At 39.1% G+C, this 15,539-nt stretch overlaps 2 protein-coding genes across 2 annotated transcripts; both read right to left on the bottom strand.

Annotated features, from left to right (window-relative positions):
* Positions 1 to 313: 313 nt before the first annotated feature.
* Positions 314 to 1,357, bottom strand: LOC112177443. The gene has a single exon (XM_024315731.1). It carries the CDS (start codon positions 1,355 to 1,357, stop codon positions 314 to 316), a length of 1,044 nt encoding a protein of 347 aa, XP_024171499.1.
* A 2,713-nt stretch (positions 1,358 to 4,070) lies between these two features.
* Positions 4,071 to 5,878, bottom strand: LOC112179308 (probable membrane-associated kinase regulator 2). The gene is made up of 2 exons (XM_024317692.2): positions 4,514 to 5,878; positions 4,071 to 4,339 (listed from the first exon to the last, which is right to left on the bottom strand). The coding sequence occupies exons 1-2, from the start codon at positions 5,703 to 5,705 to the stop codon at positions 4,248 to 4,250; spliced, it is 1,284 nt and encodes a 427-aa protein (XP_024173460.1). The 5' UTR covers positions 5,706 to 5,878; the 3' UTR covers positions 4,071 to 4,247.
* Between the last annotated feature and the right edge of the window lie 9,661 nt (positions 5,879 to 15,539).

Genomic DNA, 15,539 nt, shown 5'->3' with positions numbered 1-15,539 from the left:
AATAGATGCATCATAGACCACATGCAATTTAATTAATGAGCTCCAGAAAAAAAATAGGGAGGCCCCTTATGCAATTTAATTAATGCATCATAGACTACATGCATCATAGACCACATGAAAAACATATGCAATTTAATTAGATGCATCATAAACCACATGATAGAGCAAAAAAAATATCCAGAAAAAAAAAACTTCTTTTTATTGCCTAGCAAAATAGCTAGGAACAAACCAAACTAAAAAAAATCAGAGGCCTAAACAAAAGGTGACTAATGTAGGAAGAAAATTAAAAAAATGCCTAAACATAGGCTGACAACTAGTAGTCGTCAAGAATTCCACCACTGGTCATATCATCAAAATTGCTTCCATTGTTCGCAAAAAAATCTGAGACATCGAGCGGAATAATGTCTATAGGCTCAGATGAATCCCAAGGGTCAGAGTGGTCAATGTAGTTTGTCTCCACATGTTTCTTTTTCAAGGAAGCTTTGTAGAGGGCCACCAAATGGTCTTCTGCACGACAGGTGAGAGCCCAATGGCCTTTACCACCACATCTAAGACAAACACTGTCTTCATTTTTATGAGGTTTGATCATCTGACCATTTCCTTTAGTAATCTTGACATTGTTCCTTGGGCCCAACTGCTGGTTGTAGCCCCCACGAGCTTGGCCATTTTGTCGACCCTGACCACGTCTATGACCACGGCTACGGGCTTTGCCATGCCTTCCACCACGTCTATTGCCATAACCACTAGTAAAAGTAGCATTCGCTTCAGGGAATGGTTGTGATCCTGTAGGGCGAGACTGATGGTTCTTCATTAAGAGCTCATTGTTTTGCTCAGCCACCAGAAGACAAGAGATGAGATCAGAATATTTGGTGAATCCTCTTTCTCTGTATTGCTGCTGTAAGACCATATTTGAGGCATGAAAGGTGGAGAAGGTCTTTTCAAGCATCATGGCCTGAGTTACAGTTTCTCCGCAAAGATTCATTTGGGAGGTGATCCTGAACATGGCAGAATTATAATCTATCACAGAACTGTAATCTTGAAGGCACAGATGCGACCATTCGTAACGTGCTCTAGGGAGCACAACAGTTTTTTGGTGAGCGAACCTATCTGCCAAACCTGTCCATAGCTCAAGTGGGTCTTTGACAGTTAAGTACTCGTCCTTCAATCCCTGATGGAGATGGTGGCGCAGAAAAATCATAGCCTTAGCTTTATTATGCGGGGACGCTGAGTTTCCTTCCTTGATTGTAGGCCCAAGGTTTTGGGCTTCGAGATGAATCTCTGCATCAAGGGCCCAAGACAGGTAGTTCTTGCTAGAGATGTCAAGGGCGACAAAATCCAATTTTGCCAAATTCGTCATATTCCTGCCACAATGAAGATGAGGTATGTTAGGATCCATGTATAGTGTTAGAACTACAGGTTCTTAACAAATAAGTAATCAATATCGAAACTTCAGGTTCGAAAAAAAATGAACATTGGATCGCAATTATATACACGAAGCTTCAGGTTCGTGGTCTTATGATTAGAACTTCAGGTTCTAAAATTCCGTATTTTTGAACTTCGGGTTCAAACGGATATGTACTCAAAACTTCTGGCTCGAGTAGCAGTAGTGAAACTTCAGGTTCACTTGTATTATGAATATTAAGTATGCTTAATTGATAAAACATATAAGATAAATTTAATTAAATAAATATCAAATATGCTATAGGGAATGAAACAGCAAAAATATATTCATTATGTTAACAACATATACCTCATATATATATATATATATATATATATATGTGTGTGTGTGTGTATAAAGGAACGTGTTTGCTATTAGGTGTGCAACTGTACATTTAGATAGTTTATATATATATTAACGAAGAAGTAACAAAACAACCATATTAAACTATATATATATATATATATATATATATGTAGTGTACTTGATAAAGTGATATATTAAACAAAACAACCATATCGCAACAACCATATTAAACTATATATATATATATATATATATATAGGTTTGCAGAAGCACATGGCAGATGAAGAATGGAAAAAAAAAAAAACAAAACATTGATATGATGCCGTATATCTCCATAAATCCTAATTTGCATAATTGATATAGATTATAAATAAACTCATAGATCATGAGTTATAGTTAAGAGCAACAACGTTGCACTATAAACTCGTAGATCATCATAGAGTTTTAAGAAAAATAGCAGAGCGTGCTGATAACGTGTTAAAAAGTATTGACTTACTTTGTAGAGAGTAAGAAACGTATAAAGAGAGATGAGGGGAAAATAGAGAAATGTATTATTCAGTCTTAGAGGCCTCCCTTATATAGAGGTAGGGTTTACATGATAAATATTTAAACTATTGATATATTACATGTATGTCCCTAACTAATAACGTGGACAGCCACATAAGAAATAATATTTACAACAATTATATCATTTATTTGTATTATTTTTTAAGAACTGTTTTATAGGGCTTCCGGAGAATAGTGAAGTTTAATATGCATAATACTCCTTGGTAACTAACTTTGGTCAATATGACATGGAGCGAATTACTAGTCAAGTAGTCTGTAGTCATGACAAAGTGACAAGCAGCGACTTCGCATGTGCAAAGTCAGACAATACAATAATGGGTTGAGACCAAAACCAGAACTCCAGAAGTACGAAATTTGTACACTGATTCACATGCTCACAAAATGGACAAAATTATTCAGAAATGAAAAAAAAACAAAACGCTTCAGAGAAACCAGGCTAGTCACACATGGACCTGGTAGCTTCATTCAGTTACCAACATTTTTTCCTCACAACATGGGGTAAATTGTTTTGTATATACTCCATTTGTAAATGGACTTGTAACGGCTTCGGATAAGAGCCAAGAGACGCATAGGATACCAAATAGGTTAATGAGAGGAGTAAAAATAAAAACAGTAAATTAGTTGAAGTGTGTGTAATTGATCATAGGTGAAGTCTCTAATCTTTTGAGTCACCAACTATATATGGTACGCTAAATTCAACAAAGTGTCAATTCAAGTTCGAAATTCCAAATCAACTTGATTGGTTGGAAAATGCCTAGGAAACGAACTCGAGCAGATCAAACCTAAATTATCCGTATGAGAGCGGGTTCCAGTCGAATTGTTCCAGGTCATAAACTACAGATACTGACAATTTAGAGCATCTCAACCAATTGGCAAAGCCAAAAATATTCGACTAGTGTTCGAGCAAAGTTCAACTCAAACAAGCTGCTAAACTCAAGTCGAATGCACATTCTGAGCAATACTAGCTTGTGATATGGTAAATAATTATCGCTGCTATAGATGCTCTTAGATTTGTACTTGAGATGCACATTTTGTTTAGTCTATTCATTAAGAAACAATATCCTCTGAATTTCAGAAGGAAAATGATAATGCTTTGCCCCGAGTCATGAGGCAGTAGCAGATTAAACAATGACAACAAACGGCACTTTCTTAGGTCCAAGCACTGCCCAAAGGAGACAAATTGATTCTCCTAAGCCATTTCAAAACCAAGATTAATTGGTCAAACCATCAACATCAACAACACTAACCCGAATTCCCATCACCCCCTTTAGACCAAAAAGCAAACCCAAAACCCATGAAAGCTAAAGTGAGATTAGACTCTGATTAAGTGCTTAATTGGAGAGAGAAAGTGCTTAATCAAGTCCCATAAACAAAGTGACCAGAGAGAGAGTTAAGCAACGCACAACTATTTGTGAAAATGCCCCAGAGAGCCTGACCTCTCTTTACCCCCTTTTCTGCTCTCTTCCTTTCATATAAATCACTTTTCTACTGTTTAGGTCCCAACTTTCCCAGCGTCTCTTCAATACTATAATCCAGAACCGAAAGACAATTAGTCAAGATATTCACAGACTGACTAGGGTTTTGTGATTATCATAGACCCAACCCAGTTGGAGAAGCTAAATATATATATATATATATAACCACCACAGCAAGTCACTGGCTACAAAGACATTACAATAATATAAAATCCTAGTCGCTAAGTTCCACTACTACTAACTAGAACTGATCCATCCTACACTTAAATTTTTTCCTGGGGTTTCTGAAAACATTTACAACCAACAAGAAAACGGACCCTTTTTTGCTCCCTTTCATTCGAGCATGATTACAATGCAATCTGAACACTGTTTGACTTGGACTGTTGACCGGTGATTCTTTTGTCCCTCTTTCTGGGCCAATCTTCCCGCCTTTTATGCCAGAGATGACAGCCGTTGGATCAAACCTCTCCGCCTTGATCCGACGGTTTTCGTGACGCCTTCTCGTTGCAGGAATCGCTCACCGACCGGGATAGCGGAGTAGAATCGGAATCTGTAACACGCATAACCAATAAATTAATTTTTAATCATATAAATTCGTGAGTCGAACACACAACCTCTCACTTATCAGCAAACTCACTTACCAGCAAACGTGCGAGAAACTAATTTAAAAAATAAATTGTGGGAAAATTTAAAATGAAATTTGGAATGGGAAGGATAATGTTACCTCTGGAAGCATTGAATGACCGCTTGCAATGGAGAATGGCGCTCTGGATCCCATCCTGCTGCTGCAGCAGCGAATCGTCTCTCCTCTGTGACAGCACAGTTCCCGGTGGAGCCGCGGCTACAGCCGAAGAAGCCGAGCGGCTCTTCCCCAAGTGCTTGCAAACAACTCTCAAACCCGCCGGAATATTCCCCTGCTTCAAAGTACTCTTCACATTGCTCGCCGCCGGTTCCGAAACTTCAGCCTCCGCCTGGCTCTTCTCCGCCGGCTGCGGGCTGCTTACGCTGAGTTGACCGGAGAGCCTCGTCTTCTCGCCGTAGCGTTTCGAAACGCGGACGTAGAGAGGCTTCACCATTTTCAAGTACTTCTGCATTACCTCTTTCGAAAAGCGCCTCTCCTCAGAAGCAGCTTCTTCGGAACTCTGGGTTTTCTGGTTCTGGGTCTTGGTGGAGATTCTGGAGCTGTTGTCTCTGGTGAACAAGGACACAATGGGAACTTCCTCCACCTTCAACTTCACCGTGAAAAGCTTCCCCTGCTTCTGTTGCTTATTCTCTTGTTTTTCATGTTGTTCTTGTACGGATCCGTTTGTAGGTTCCGTTTTGTTTTCCGGGCCGTTGGAATTGGACTTGGATTTCTTGAGACCCGACATGAAGACCCGGAACTTGGTGGCGGACTTGAGCAGCGACCCTGCGAATTGAGCCTTGGAGTTCGGCTCGGACGGGTTGAACACAATGGAGGAAGGCTCAATCGGCACCAGCTTACCCTTGAAAAACAAATCGTCAGAGGGAGACATCGACAGATTCGGATCGGTGCCGTCATTGCTCGACCCGGAAGACACAGTGAAGTTAAACTCACCCTCCTCACCGTCCACGTCCACGTCATCATCATCGGACTCATCATCTTCCCCATCTTGGTGCACTTCCACCTCACTCTCTTCGCCGCTGGTGGCGCTGTCGCTGCTTCCAGAGGCTTCGTGGGCTTCGGCCTCGTCGGGGACGGCAAACTCCAAGTCAAAGAAAGGTCCGTCGTCGTCGTCGTCGTCGTCGTCAGTTTCATGACTCTCGTCGCTGTTCTCAGCGACGGCGGTGAGGATGGTGGCGGCGGCGGAGGTGACATTGTTAGGGCCATTAGGAGGAGCGGAGGAAGCAACAAGGCCGCCACCTCGCCAATACTTGAGCAGGCTAAAAGCTTCCATGGTTGGGAGAGCCAGTATACAGAGGCGAAGTGGGTAAAGAGAGAAAGTGGGGGATGGGTGGGTAAAGAAAGGGAGAGGAGGAAAAAGGAGGGTTGAGTGAGTGAATGGGTTTGCAGAGAAATAGTGGTAGTACAACTACTGAAAATGGAAGTGGCAGGGGTAAGCAGAGAGAGTGGAGGAGGGGGTAAAAAGTGTGATGGGGTTAGGGTAAAAGTGGGGAGCTTTTAAATTGTCTGTAGCGAATGCGTGAGTTGCAGGGCAGACATGTGATGTGAGGGAGAGCAGAGTCGTCTGAAATCTGAACAGGGACAACAGATGGAGACGGATTAATAGCTACGGTACACAGCTGTATACGAATACACGTACGATTTGTTGGTGAGCTCTTCCGCAGTTTTTCCCCTTAATTAATTTTGGTTTGCTTGGTTGACATTATTAGGAATATTATTATTGCTTTTAATTTATGAGTATGCATGTCTCTTATTGATGCACTTTGTTTATAGATAGGTTTACGTTTCTCGAAATTTTTGTTATTTGATTTTATCTATATTTGAAGATATTTAAATTTGAAATTAATTTTTTATCATAAATTTTATAAATCGTGAGTGCAGGACTCAAAATAAACAATAACTTACTATGTGGACTTGATTGTGATAAAATGATATCAGAGTCACTCTTCGAACGGAAGTGTGTGTGTGTGGAGGGGAAGGAGGTGATGTGTCTTATATGTGCCGACTCACCTCCCCATAGTGAGACATGTTTTGGGTGGGAGCCTAAAAACAAAATCGTGAAAGTGGAACCCAAAGCAGACAATATCAATCTTACCATACGGACTGGGCTGGGACATTATGTACATAATTAATGTCACTAAGATTTTATTTACATCCATAATGTCTTGTGTTACAACCTTCAAACTCAATTTTCATAAATTCATTCACTTATTCTTTTCGCTCAGATGGTGCATAAAAGACATTGCAGGAGCACATTAAAACATCTTAATTAGAAAATATAAGAATTGCATAGTAATGTTTCTAAATTTTGTATCAGAAAATTTGATCTATCAATAATTCTATATACATGGAAAATTATGTGTCCACCAACTCTATATAAAAATCCAATTCAAAGAGCCTGAATACAATAATAACAAGAGTAAGAATCATGCGGTAGACTATCACCATCTCTCATCTAATGAGCCAATCCCATGATATTGGATTTTGAAATTTCAATATAAAACACCCTAAGCAAGAATCAGGGCGGTTGGTAAAAGAAAACAAACAGATGATAGCTTGAATCTCTTCGCGCTTTGCCTTTTGAGCCTAGAAGAGAGTCTGGGTAAATGGAGCAAGACTTTGAGCTGTAGCCTCTAGCCCTGTGGGTAGGTTTACCTAATAGTTACTCTTTTCCAGAAAAAGAGCAAAAAATGTTGAGAGGAGGGTAAAAAGTAAAAGGGAGTGATAGGGTAGGAGTAAGTAGGGTAAGCAGCGAGCAGGCTAAATTTAATGTCACGTGGCGGACATGCAAAACAAGCAGTTCGGGGGACCTGGAATGGGAATGGGAATTGGAATTGGAATGGACTACCTGGGATCGAACGAGGAGCTCGTTTTGAAACTTGAAAGCTTTGACCTCCCACCAAACCCATTCCATTTAATTTTGACGAGTACGTGGATGCATCAGGAATTCAAAATTGAAGATATTCTAATTCTAAGACAACAAAATTTACCAACGCCTCATTTGCGGATAAAGCTTGGTTTTGGCGTTGAGACATGATCAGGAGCCAAGGACGTTTCATTCAGGTACCGAATCCGGTAGAGTTAGGTTAGGAATAGGCAAAATTAGGAATTCGATCACTTTTGATGTATGAAAAATATGTCTAGTTGGATTTTATAGTATTAAGTAATCTTAAAATTTGCATGATTTCGAGTTATGTGGATGAGATTTGCATGAGCTTAATAAGGCAAATTCTTAGGTGCGGGTAGCCGCACCACGTATACGGTGCGGCTGCCCAATCAAATCTCAGAAATTTTTGTCTTTGTTCTGAAATTGGCCATGATTTTTAAATGTGAAATACCCAAAATACCCCCCTGCTAGGGGAATGATTGGCCTGCCGCACCGCCACCCACGCAAGAATCACTCGCTTAATAAATTGTAGAATCTCAAACACTGCCTAATCATGTTTGTTTATGTGTACGGCTAGTTATGATATTAAATTATAAACACAATTTGTAGAACTTTACTATATTATTCTCAAAGAAAAAAAATAATATAGTTTTTAGTTTCACAAAATACACGACAATTGAAATTATGAATTTTAAGGACACCATTTAATTGGAGAATACATTCGTAAAATGACAGAAATAATTGATAGCACGAATGTATCACGTGATATCTCTAAAACACATCCGCCCACTTATTTCAATTAAAACATCAAGAGCTTCTCCAAGTGCATTTACAAGATTACGACATGTCAACCAAAAACATAGGTAATTGCGTATGGTGTAAAATGTCGTGATTGACTAGATTCCACCCTCCACCTAAACAAATCATCCACATAGGCTTAATAAGGATAGGAGGAGCTAAACGTTGTTATCGCTACGGCAAATATAAAGACACATGACAAAGAATAGTACGTCTTGTAAAATTAAGTATAATCTATCCAAAAGATAAGAGAAAGAAATTTTGAAATTTCTACAATGTTATGAAATAATAAAATTTCAATTAAAAGTCATAAATTGTTTGTAATATAGTGATATATCTTATTTAACGAGTCAATCTGACTACTTCTAATTTCAAAATTACAATACTCCAAAAACACCATAAAACACCCTGGAGTGGAAACTATAAATCTCACACAACCAAAGTTACCATGCTATTTATTCAAAAAAAAAAAAAGTTACCATGCTATGCTCAAGCAGTAAAACGACGAGACTAATGCTGCCAAAAGATATTTTCCTTTCTCAGAAATGATTTTGATAGCAACAATCTGGTATATGTGGACCATCTGATTCTGATATCAATTTTTTTTCCAACCATTATCGATCCGTCTATTAAGCTGGTACGTGGTCCCAGAAAGTGACAAAACAACCCCCCAGATCTTAAATGGGCCTAGCGACCCGGTGGGCCTGCTCCAAGTACCCATTTTGAAGTCAATGTCTCATCGCTCTCACAAAGAAATCATAATGGAGGAGATAGAATGATGCACAACTAGCTTAGAAACTGTCCCTGTGATAATTGATAGGGCACATAACTCAATCTGTATAGTTTACTTCATGTGAGGTTTTTAGGTTAAAAGTTCTTGCGGCAAAAGGTAAGCAGTTATAAATCGACCTCATTTGGGATTGCTTCGCTTTTAAAAAAAATCAGTTTTTGTTTAAAATTTTAGATTTTATTGTGTTTGGTAAATAGATAAAAAGTAGTTTTAATTGAAAATTATAGGTTACTAGCAGCATAATTTAGAAGCAGCCCAAAGGTTGCTTTTAGAAGCTGTTGTGGATCAAAACACGCTCTGAAGTTGTTTTATGTACTGACAGCACTTTTAAAAATATTATTTACCAAACACAAAACTGTATTAATTCACAGCTCATTATTCTCACAACACAGCAGTAGCAATTTTTTTTTTAAAGTCACAGTAATCCCAAACTAAGATTCTCTTGTGAACTTTTTCGGTGATTACAAATCAACATTTTAAGTCTTAAGTTAGGGTTCTTAATAGAAAAACATCATCGAATAAAAATCTAAAGTCAGCAATTTCGTACGTGAATACAAGATCTGAACTCAGGTATATGAACACATGTTATCTTCTCTTCCACAATCCACATTGACAAAGGTAAGGTCCCAAACATACAATTCGACATATGGATGAGCACTGATTAAACTTCTGTGAAATAATTGGCAAAGCAAAGGAGGAAAATAAATGAAACGGTAGATACGCGCCTATATATATGGAAGTATTAAGACAAATTTAGGTCCCAAATTAAAGGCAAGAGAGATAGCGTCTACTCGATTGTTAGAGATAGGGTCTATAGATAACCTTAATCCTTATAATTAATTGCACTTTACCTTGAGACAATTACCAAGTACGGAGGTCTCCATCAACTTTTGTAGAAGGATACAACACTTCATAAAGTTAGTGAAATTAGTACTCAAATTAAGGCTTTTAGGATATCCTGCCTAACCTAGCTTGTGTAGTATCAGTAGCTATGAAGAATGAACCCAACAACAAGATCAACTTCGCATGGATTTAAATAGTTCATATCCCATGCCATTCTTTTCATACTGGCTTTTTCTACTAAAAAGTGTTCTTGTTTGTGTTTCAGACTTTCAGACCTTTTAAATCTCTTTTGATTTTATTTCTGTTTATGCTTGCATATGTGTGCTTCCTTTCTCTATTCTCATGTGAGGAAGAAAGGGACATTAGCGCAACAATGAAAAGATAAAGGACAAAGAAACTTGGCAAAAGCAAAGCCAATAATCTATGCCCTTATTTGTTAATCAAGCAATTACCATTTTCACCGAGTATGGAGAAAGGGTATTGGAGTAATAAGCTATATAGCCTATAAAAATTGTTGATATATCGTTCAGAATTATGAAATCATTATGTATTCTTTAATACAGAAAATGTCTTCTCTATTCTTCTCATTTCTCTCATCTAATTCTTCATTTACTTTTCTTCTTTTTTCTGGTTAGGTTAATACATTATAAGTATCAATCATACCATGTCAACCAAGGCAATGCTAGGGCTCATGTTTTCTGGCTCTCCACGTACGTTTCAACATATTTTCGTTAACCTAGTCTTGCGTCATATAAGTGTGAAATATTATCTGAAAATTTCTTGTGATCACTTTATTGAACATAAAACAATTCTATTAGATCTGCACAAAACAATCATTAGAAAAAAAAAAAAAAACACGCATATCCAAAACGGCAAAACCTCAACATATCTAGAACAAATGAAAGAGTATTGTTGAGTACTTTTTCTTTTGTCTGAAATCTGGTACGTTAATGACAAAATATGTATCCATATCCACCTAATTGATTGAAGATCTTGTTATTTAGTAAAGATATTTGTCCTGTTTTAGAGCCTAGCATGCATATATGCGACACGATTAGTTTGTGTTTTGATTTATACAATTACAAGCCCCACATAAAGTGTTGCCGCAACAATGCATGAATTATATATATATATGGATCTACCAAAGAAAATCATGATGGTAATCACAACTGTGGCATTCTTTTGCGCCACTTTCTTTGAAGATAAAAAGAGTCCCACCATTCTTTTCCTTTATCTCTCCAATTTGCTTTTATGTTTGTTGAAAACAATGACTCTCCATATATAATTCAAGTTAGGGGATTGAATACTTTGTTCTTCTTATTATACTAGAGAATTTTGAGTCGTAGAGACAATCATCGAGTTTTGTACGGTGCATATGAATTACAAGTTTACGACGATTTTTGCTCTTCAGAGATTAATGAAAATTACTAGTTTACGACAATCTTTGCTCTTAAGAGATTAATGAAAATTTATCTCAGCCATCTTGGTTGCTTGAAACTCTATCAGATGCTTGAACACAAACCAAGTCATGAGAGTTTGCTGAGGACATACCATTTAGATCGGAAGGGATGACTGAATTAGGTCGAAGCTTTTTGGAACTTACACTTCTGATTACGATTGATTGCCACAAAACTGGTGTTTAAATTGGGTCATATCTTTTACAGTGAAAACTATCTCATGGGGTCCGTGAAGCCCTAAAGGAAGTGACTAGTGAGTAGTGACACACACTATTGTCAACTCTTTGGACGTATAGAACTAACAAGACTTGTCTCATAATTGGTTTGGGCTCACTTATTGGCCTATTGGGGCAAAAAAATCTGAGGCCTATGTATGAAGCCCCAACCGAATCGCATGTTGATTTCTGTTGCAAAGGAATGATGGTTTTGGTTTTTCTTTCAATGAAACTAATCTAGGGAGAATCAGACTGCAAGGCCTTGCAATCGATTAGATCATGTCTGCAAAACAGCCCAAGTCTTCTGATTGTTGTGCTTGAAACGGATCATACATAGGGCTCTGCTTTTGTATTGAAACTTTGATGTTTAGTTGTGTGCTTTTGTATTGAAACTTTGATGTTTAGATGTGTGTGTTAGTTTGACATACAATGGTCTTGGTTCGCTTCTCTTTCAACTTAAATTTTGATTTGCAGTGGTTGCCAAGCATGATGTCAGAGCCTTGTTTGCATAAGGTTTTGAGTTTCTTATACGTCTGTGTCATTCCACTTGCTAGCTTGTGACCTCTATTAATGTTTTCTCTTAATTTTGAGTTTCAAATCTCCTAGCTATTTGGTGATCAGGAATTTGCGTACTGCAATTTTCTTTCCCATGATTGTAGACAATATATGATTCTATATGAAGTTACGTGGAACGGGATGGTGATGAGCGTTTATTGAACCACAAGGTGCTTTTAGATCATTTGTATTGAAGTCATTCTAGAACCAAAATCATTGAAGTTTTGCTTCCCTTGCACTTCAATTTCAAGCAACCAATGGCCAAGTTCCATGATCATGACTTGCCTAATCATCTTGCCTTATGTCTAAGCTAGCTAGTCCTTTCATCGTGGTTTAAGTTGATGGTTCGAAATCCAGTACTCGATTCGATTAAATTTTTTGCTCTTATTAATCCATTCCCATTTTACTCCAAATGGAAGACTTGAAGTCCCAACTTTTTTCTTCCATTTGGCCTCAACCCTCAAATCATTTTCTCGCTCCAAACCAATCCATCCTCGCCATCTCCTAAAGGAATGAAGCAAACTAATGCTGCTGAAGGTTCACAATCATAGAAGAATCATAGCATATGGAATTAGAGACCTAACTCATGGTGTGTTTTTGGCTCTAATCCCTCATTTTCATATTCCTCGATCGATCTCATGTTGTGTTTTTGCTTTTACAAACCTCTATGCGCTTTCTCTGATATCAACATATGACCTGCTTCATAACTACACATGCATTGTTAAAAAGCCACCCTTTTGGTTCAAACAGCTAACAGTGGGATCCTAATGAATAATAGTCTGCTTTCTCTTTTCTCATCTTTACAGTTCAATATCTCCCTGTTAATTGTTCTTGACTTGTTGTTCCCTCTTAGCTTTTGCTTTATTCAGGTCCTCATTAAGCAACTTGAGCGTCTAGGCATATATGCAGTTCGATCTATTGAGTATTGGACCCATATGATGGAATAACCTTTTTTTTGTTCCTGATTCTTTTTATGATTCACATTTCACAGCATATATGATGATGCTACGTACTATGCATGATATACACATAACTAAATATGATCTATTATGGCATTATGCTCTGGAGTTGCAAACTCCAGATGAGTAAGAGTGTGAGATGTGACTGTTACTGTTACTGTTACGGATGGACATCTGGCAGAACGGCAGATGGAAACTGGAATAATATAAGTAGGTGAGAATTGAGATGCCCTCTTTCTTCAAGTAAAGCATCAATTAATCAGCTGCATCGCTACGTACTACCTGCAGTACTCGGTCTTTGGCCCTCCTCACATGCAGAACTTGCTTCTCGCACTTACCAACAACCCTATCATTACATTAATATGAAATTTAAGTCGAAAATTTATGTGGATGTGATAAGTTTTAACTATAACACACTGTTCACCGCGTCAGCTCGAAGCCGTTGTTGTTTTTAATTGGTGCAATGGCCCGATTACAAACCAACAATTGTCGACCTTTTGCTCTGGGCCGCAATATTTTATTATTAAATCCTAAGAGCAGGTTCACCTGTAGTCAATAAATGTTAATGTCGAAAAGTTAAGGGATCGACCAGTCAAGAAACTGTTCACTGTCACTGGACATGAGTTTCCACCCGTTCAGTTTCTTGCCCAGTCAGATTTACTGTTTCATTGAGTTTTTCATTTTTTATTTTTGGAAAATTGAAATAGATTTAATGTAAATAGATGATAATAATGGAGATTTATAAATAATTAATTAATGTTAGAATTGTGATTGCTATGGCTTTTCGGAAAGGGAACGATGTATGAAGAGAACTCGTCCAATGACTAGCTCGTGGTAATTTTCTTGGAATTTTTCAGACGTCGAAACTATTTATTATGAATCTCGGAAGTTCAGGAATTAACAAATTCATTTGGAATAAAAGAAAATATGTGGAGAGATCTGAGCCGTTCATTGTAATCTTGTCAATCTGGATCATTGATTTCAAATATATAAAGGATCGAAATTGGATTAACGACCCAAAAAGCCCCATTCCAAGTTAGAGCTCGAGACCCGTTTTCCCGACCCGCGACCCGCGCCAACAATCCGACTGCATCTCCGCTTTCAGGCCACGACAAGGAGGCGCATCGGCCAAGTTCGACTCCTCTATTCACCGTGGTTCTGCCTGTTGTCTTGGATCGTCCATGCATGAAGTGAGAAGAGATAATGGAAGCCCAAAAGCTTCGATGCTTCCGGCGCGTTTTCTGGCGACTTCGGTGACCATTGACGATGCATGAGGTATGAAACTTAATCACCTCATCACGCTCTACATGTTTGTATAATTTGCTGTCGAATTTGATTAAGTTTTTGAGAACTTGGTTTTTGGGTGTTTTTGGGTACGACGGATCCCACCGTTCCCGGCAGCCATTCTCAGGCTTAAGGTGTTCCTTGCTTTCTCTTCGACATCCTGGAACACGTGTCAGCATCTCGTCCTCTACTTCCTTCCTTCAGCGCGTCGCCTTCTCCACTTCCTTCCTTCAGCCGAGCTGGCAGACTTCATGGCTGGGTCAAGAAAAATGTCATAGCCTTGGCTTTTTTCTTGGCTTTGGTCAAGAAAGTCTGGCTTTTGACCAGCCAAAAGCCCACCGCTGGAAATCGTTTTTTCCCCTCCATGGTCACTACCTCAGCAAGATCTAGCTGGTGACCCGTCAAAAATAAACTGGTGGACTTGCTCTAATAGGTTTAAGGGTGAGGTCGACAAACGAAGAATTACTGTGCTCCCCCCAAATATTGCTCGGAGAAAGCATCAAAGAATTCTAGAGTTGGAAATCGTAGGGAAAATGTCGCAGCCTATTTGGTGGCTCCCCGACGTCGGTTATGGTTCCCTATTGCATCGACGAGTGGCGGGTGTTGCAGGATGGGTTATTGGGGTCTCTGGCCTCTCTGTCTTGCTTTTTGTTAGACGATCTCTGCTGTGGACAACTCTTCTCTTTTCCCAAGTAGCAACGTTGGGGTGGATGATAGGCATAGGGCGAACGACGGCGACACAGCGGCGGAGCAGGCGGCCAGTGGCCGGATCATGGTAGCGGCACTCTATGGATCGTACGGCGCTAGGTGCTTATCTGCGGTGGGATACTAGGTAGAGATTGCAGTGCTGGTCTTGGGTTCTTAAGCTGAAGGACGCAGACTCTTGGAGTTTTCCCTCTTCGAGGAGGCAAGGCACAGTGTTCTGGCTTGCTGTGTGGTTTGGGTTTCTTCGGCAAGGTGAGCTCGAAGAGGTAACCTTGTGGTGGTGGTGGTCTGCCGGCGAGGCTCCTGGGGAGAAGGATGTGGATTGTGGCAGCTGTATTTTATTTTTGTTTTTGTTTAAAGTTATGTTTTTGGCTAGGTTTTCTTAGTCATTAGTATGTCCCTACTCCGCTGAGGTAGGGTTGGGTCAATTTGAGGTGCCATGGATGTGGTGTTATTCCGGGGGACGAATTGGTTTAGTTTCGGTGTTATCTTATGGTCAGTGTGTTGACGAGCGATCCTTGCACGTGGTCTGGTATCTGTGGGACACGGTGTGGAAGAGGGCGTTGGTTTTTCTTGCTATTGTCCATGAGGTGGTATCAAGATACTCGGGATTC

The sequence above is a fragment of the Rosa chinensis genome, chromosome 7 (genome assembly GCF_002994745.2).
Source record: "Rosa chinensis cultivar Old Blush chromosome 7, RchiOBHm-V2, whole genome shotgun sequence".
Classification (NCBI taxonomy): Eukaryota; Viridiplantae; Streptophyta; class Magnoliopsida; order Rosales; family Rosaceae; genus Rosa; species Rosa chinensis.
The sequence above is the reverse complement of the archived record's forward strand: the minus strand, read 5'-3'. Positions and strand labels throughout refer to the sequence as shown.

Excerpts from the sequence above, each read along its gene's own strand:
- LOC112177443 (XM_024315731.1), bottom strand. The coding sequence starts at position 1,357 with ATGACGAATTTGGCAAAATTGGATTTTGTCGCCCTTGACATCTCTAGC.
- LOC112179308 (XM_024317692.2), bottom strand. The coding sequence starts at position 5,705 with ATGGAAGCTTTTAGCCTGCTCAAGTATTGGCGAGGTGGCGGCCTTGTT. Across the intron at positions 4,340-4,513 it reads GTCATTCAATGCTTCCAGAG|ATTCCGATTCTACTCCGCTA; the intron begins GTAACATTATCC and ends TGCGTGTTACAG.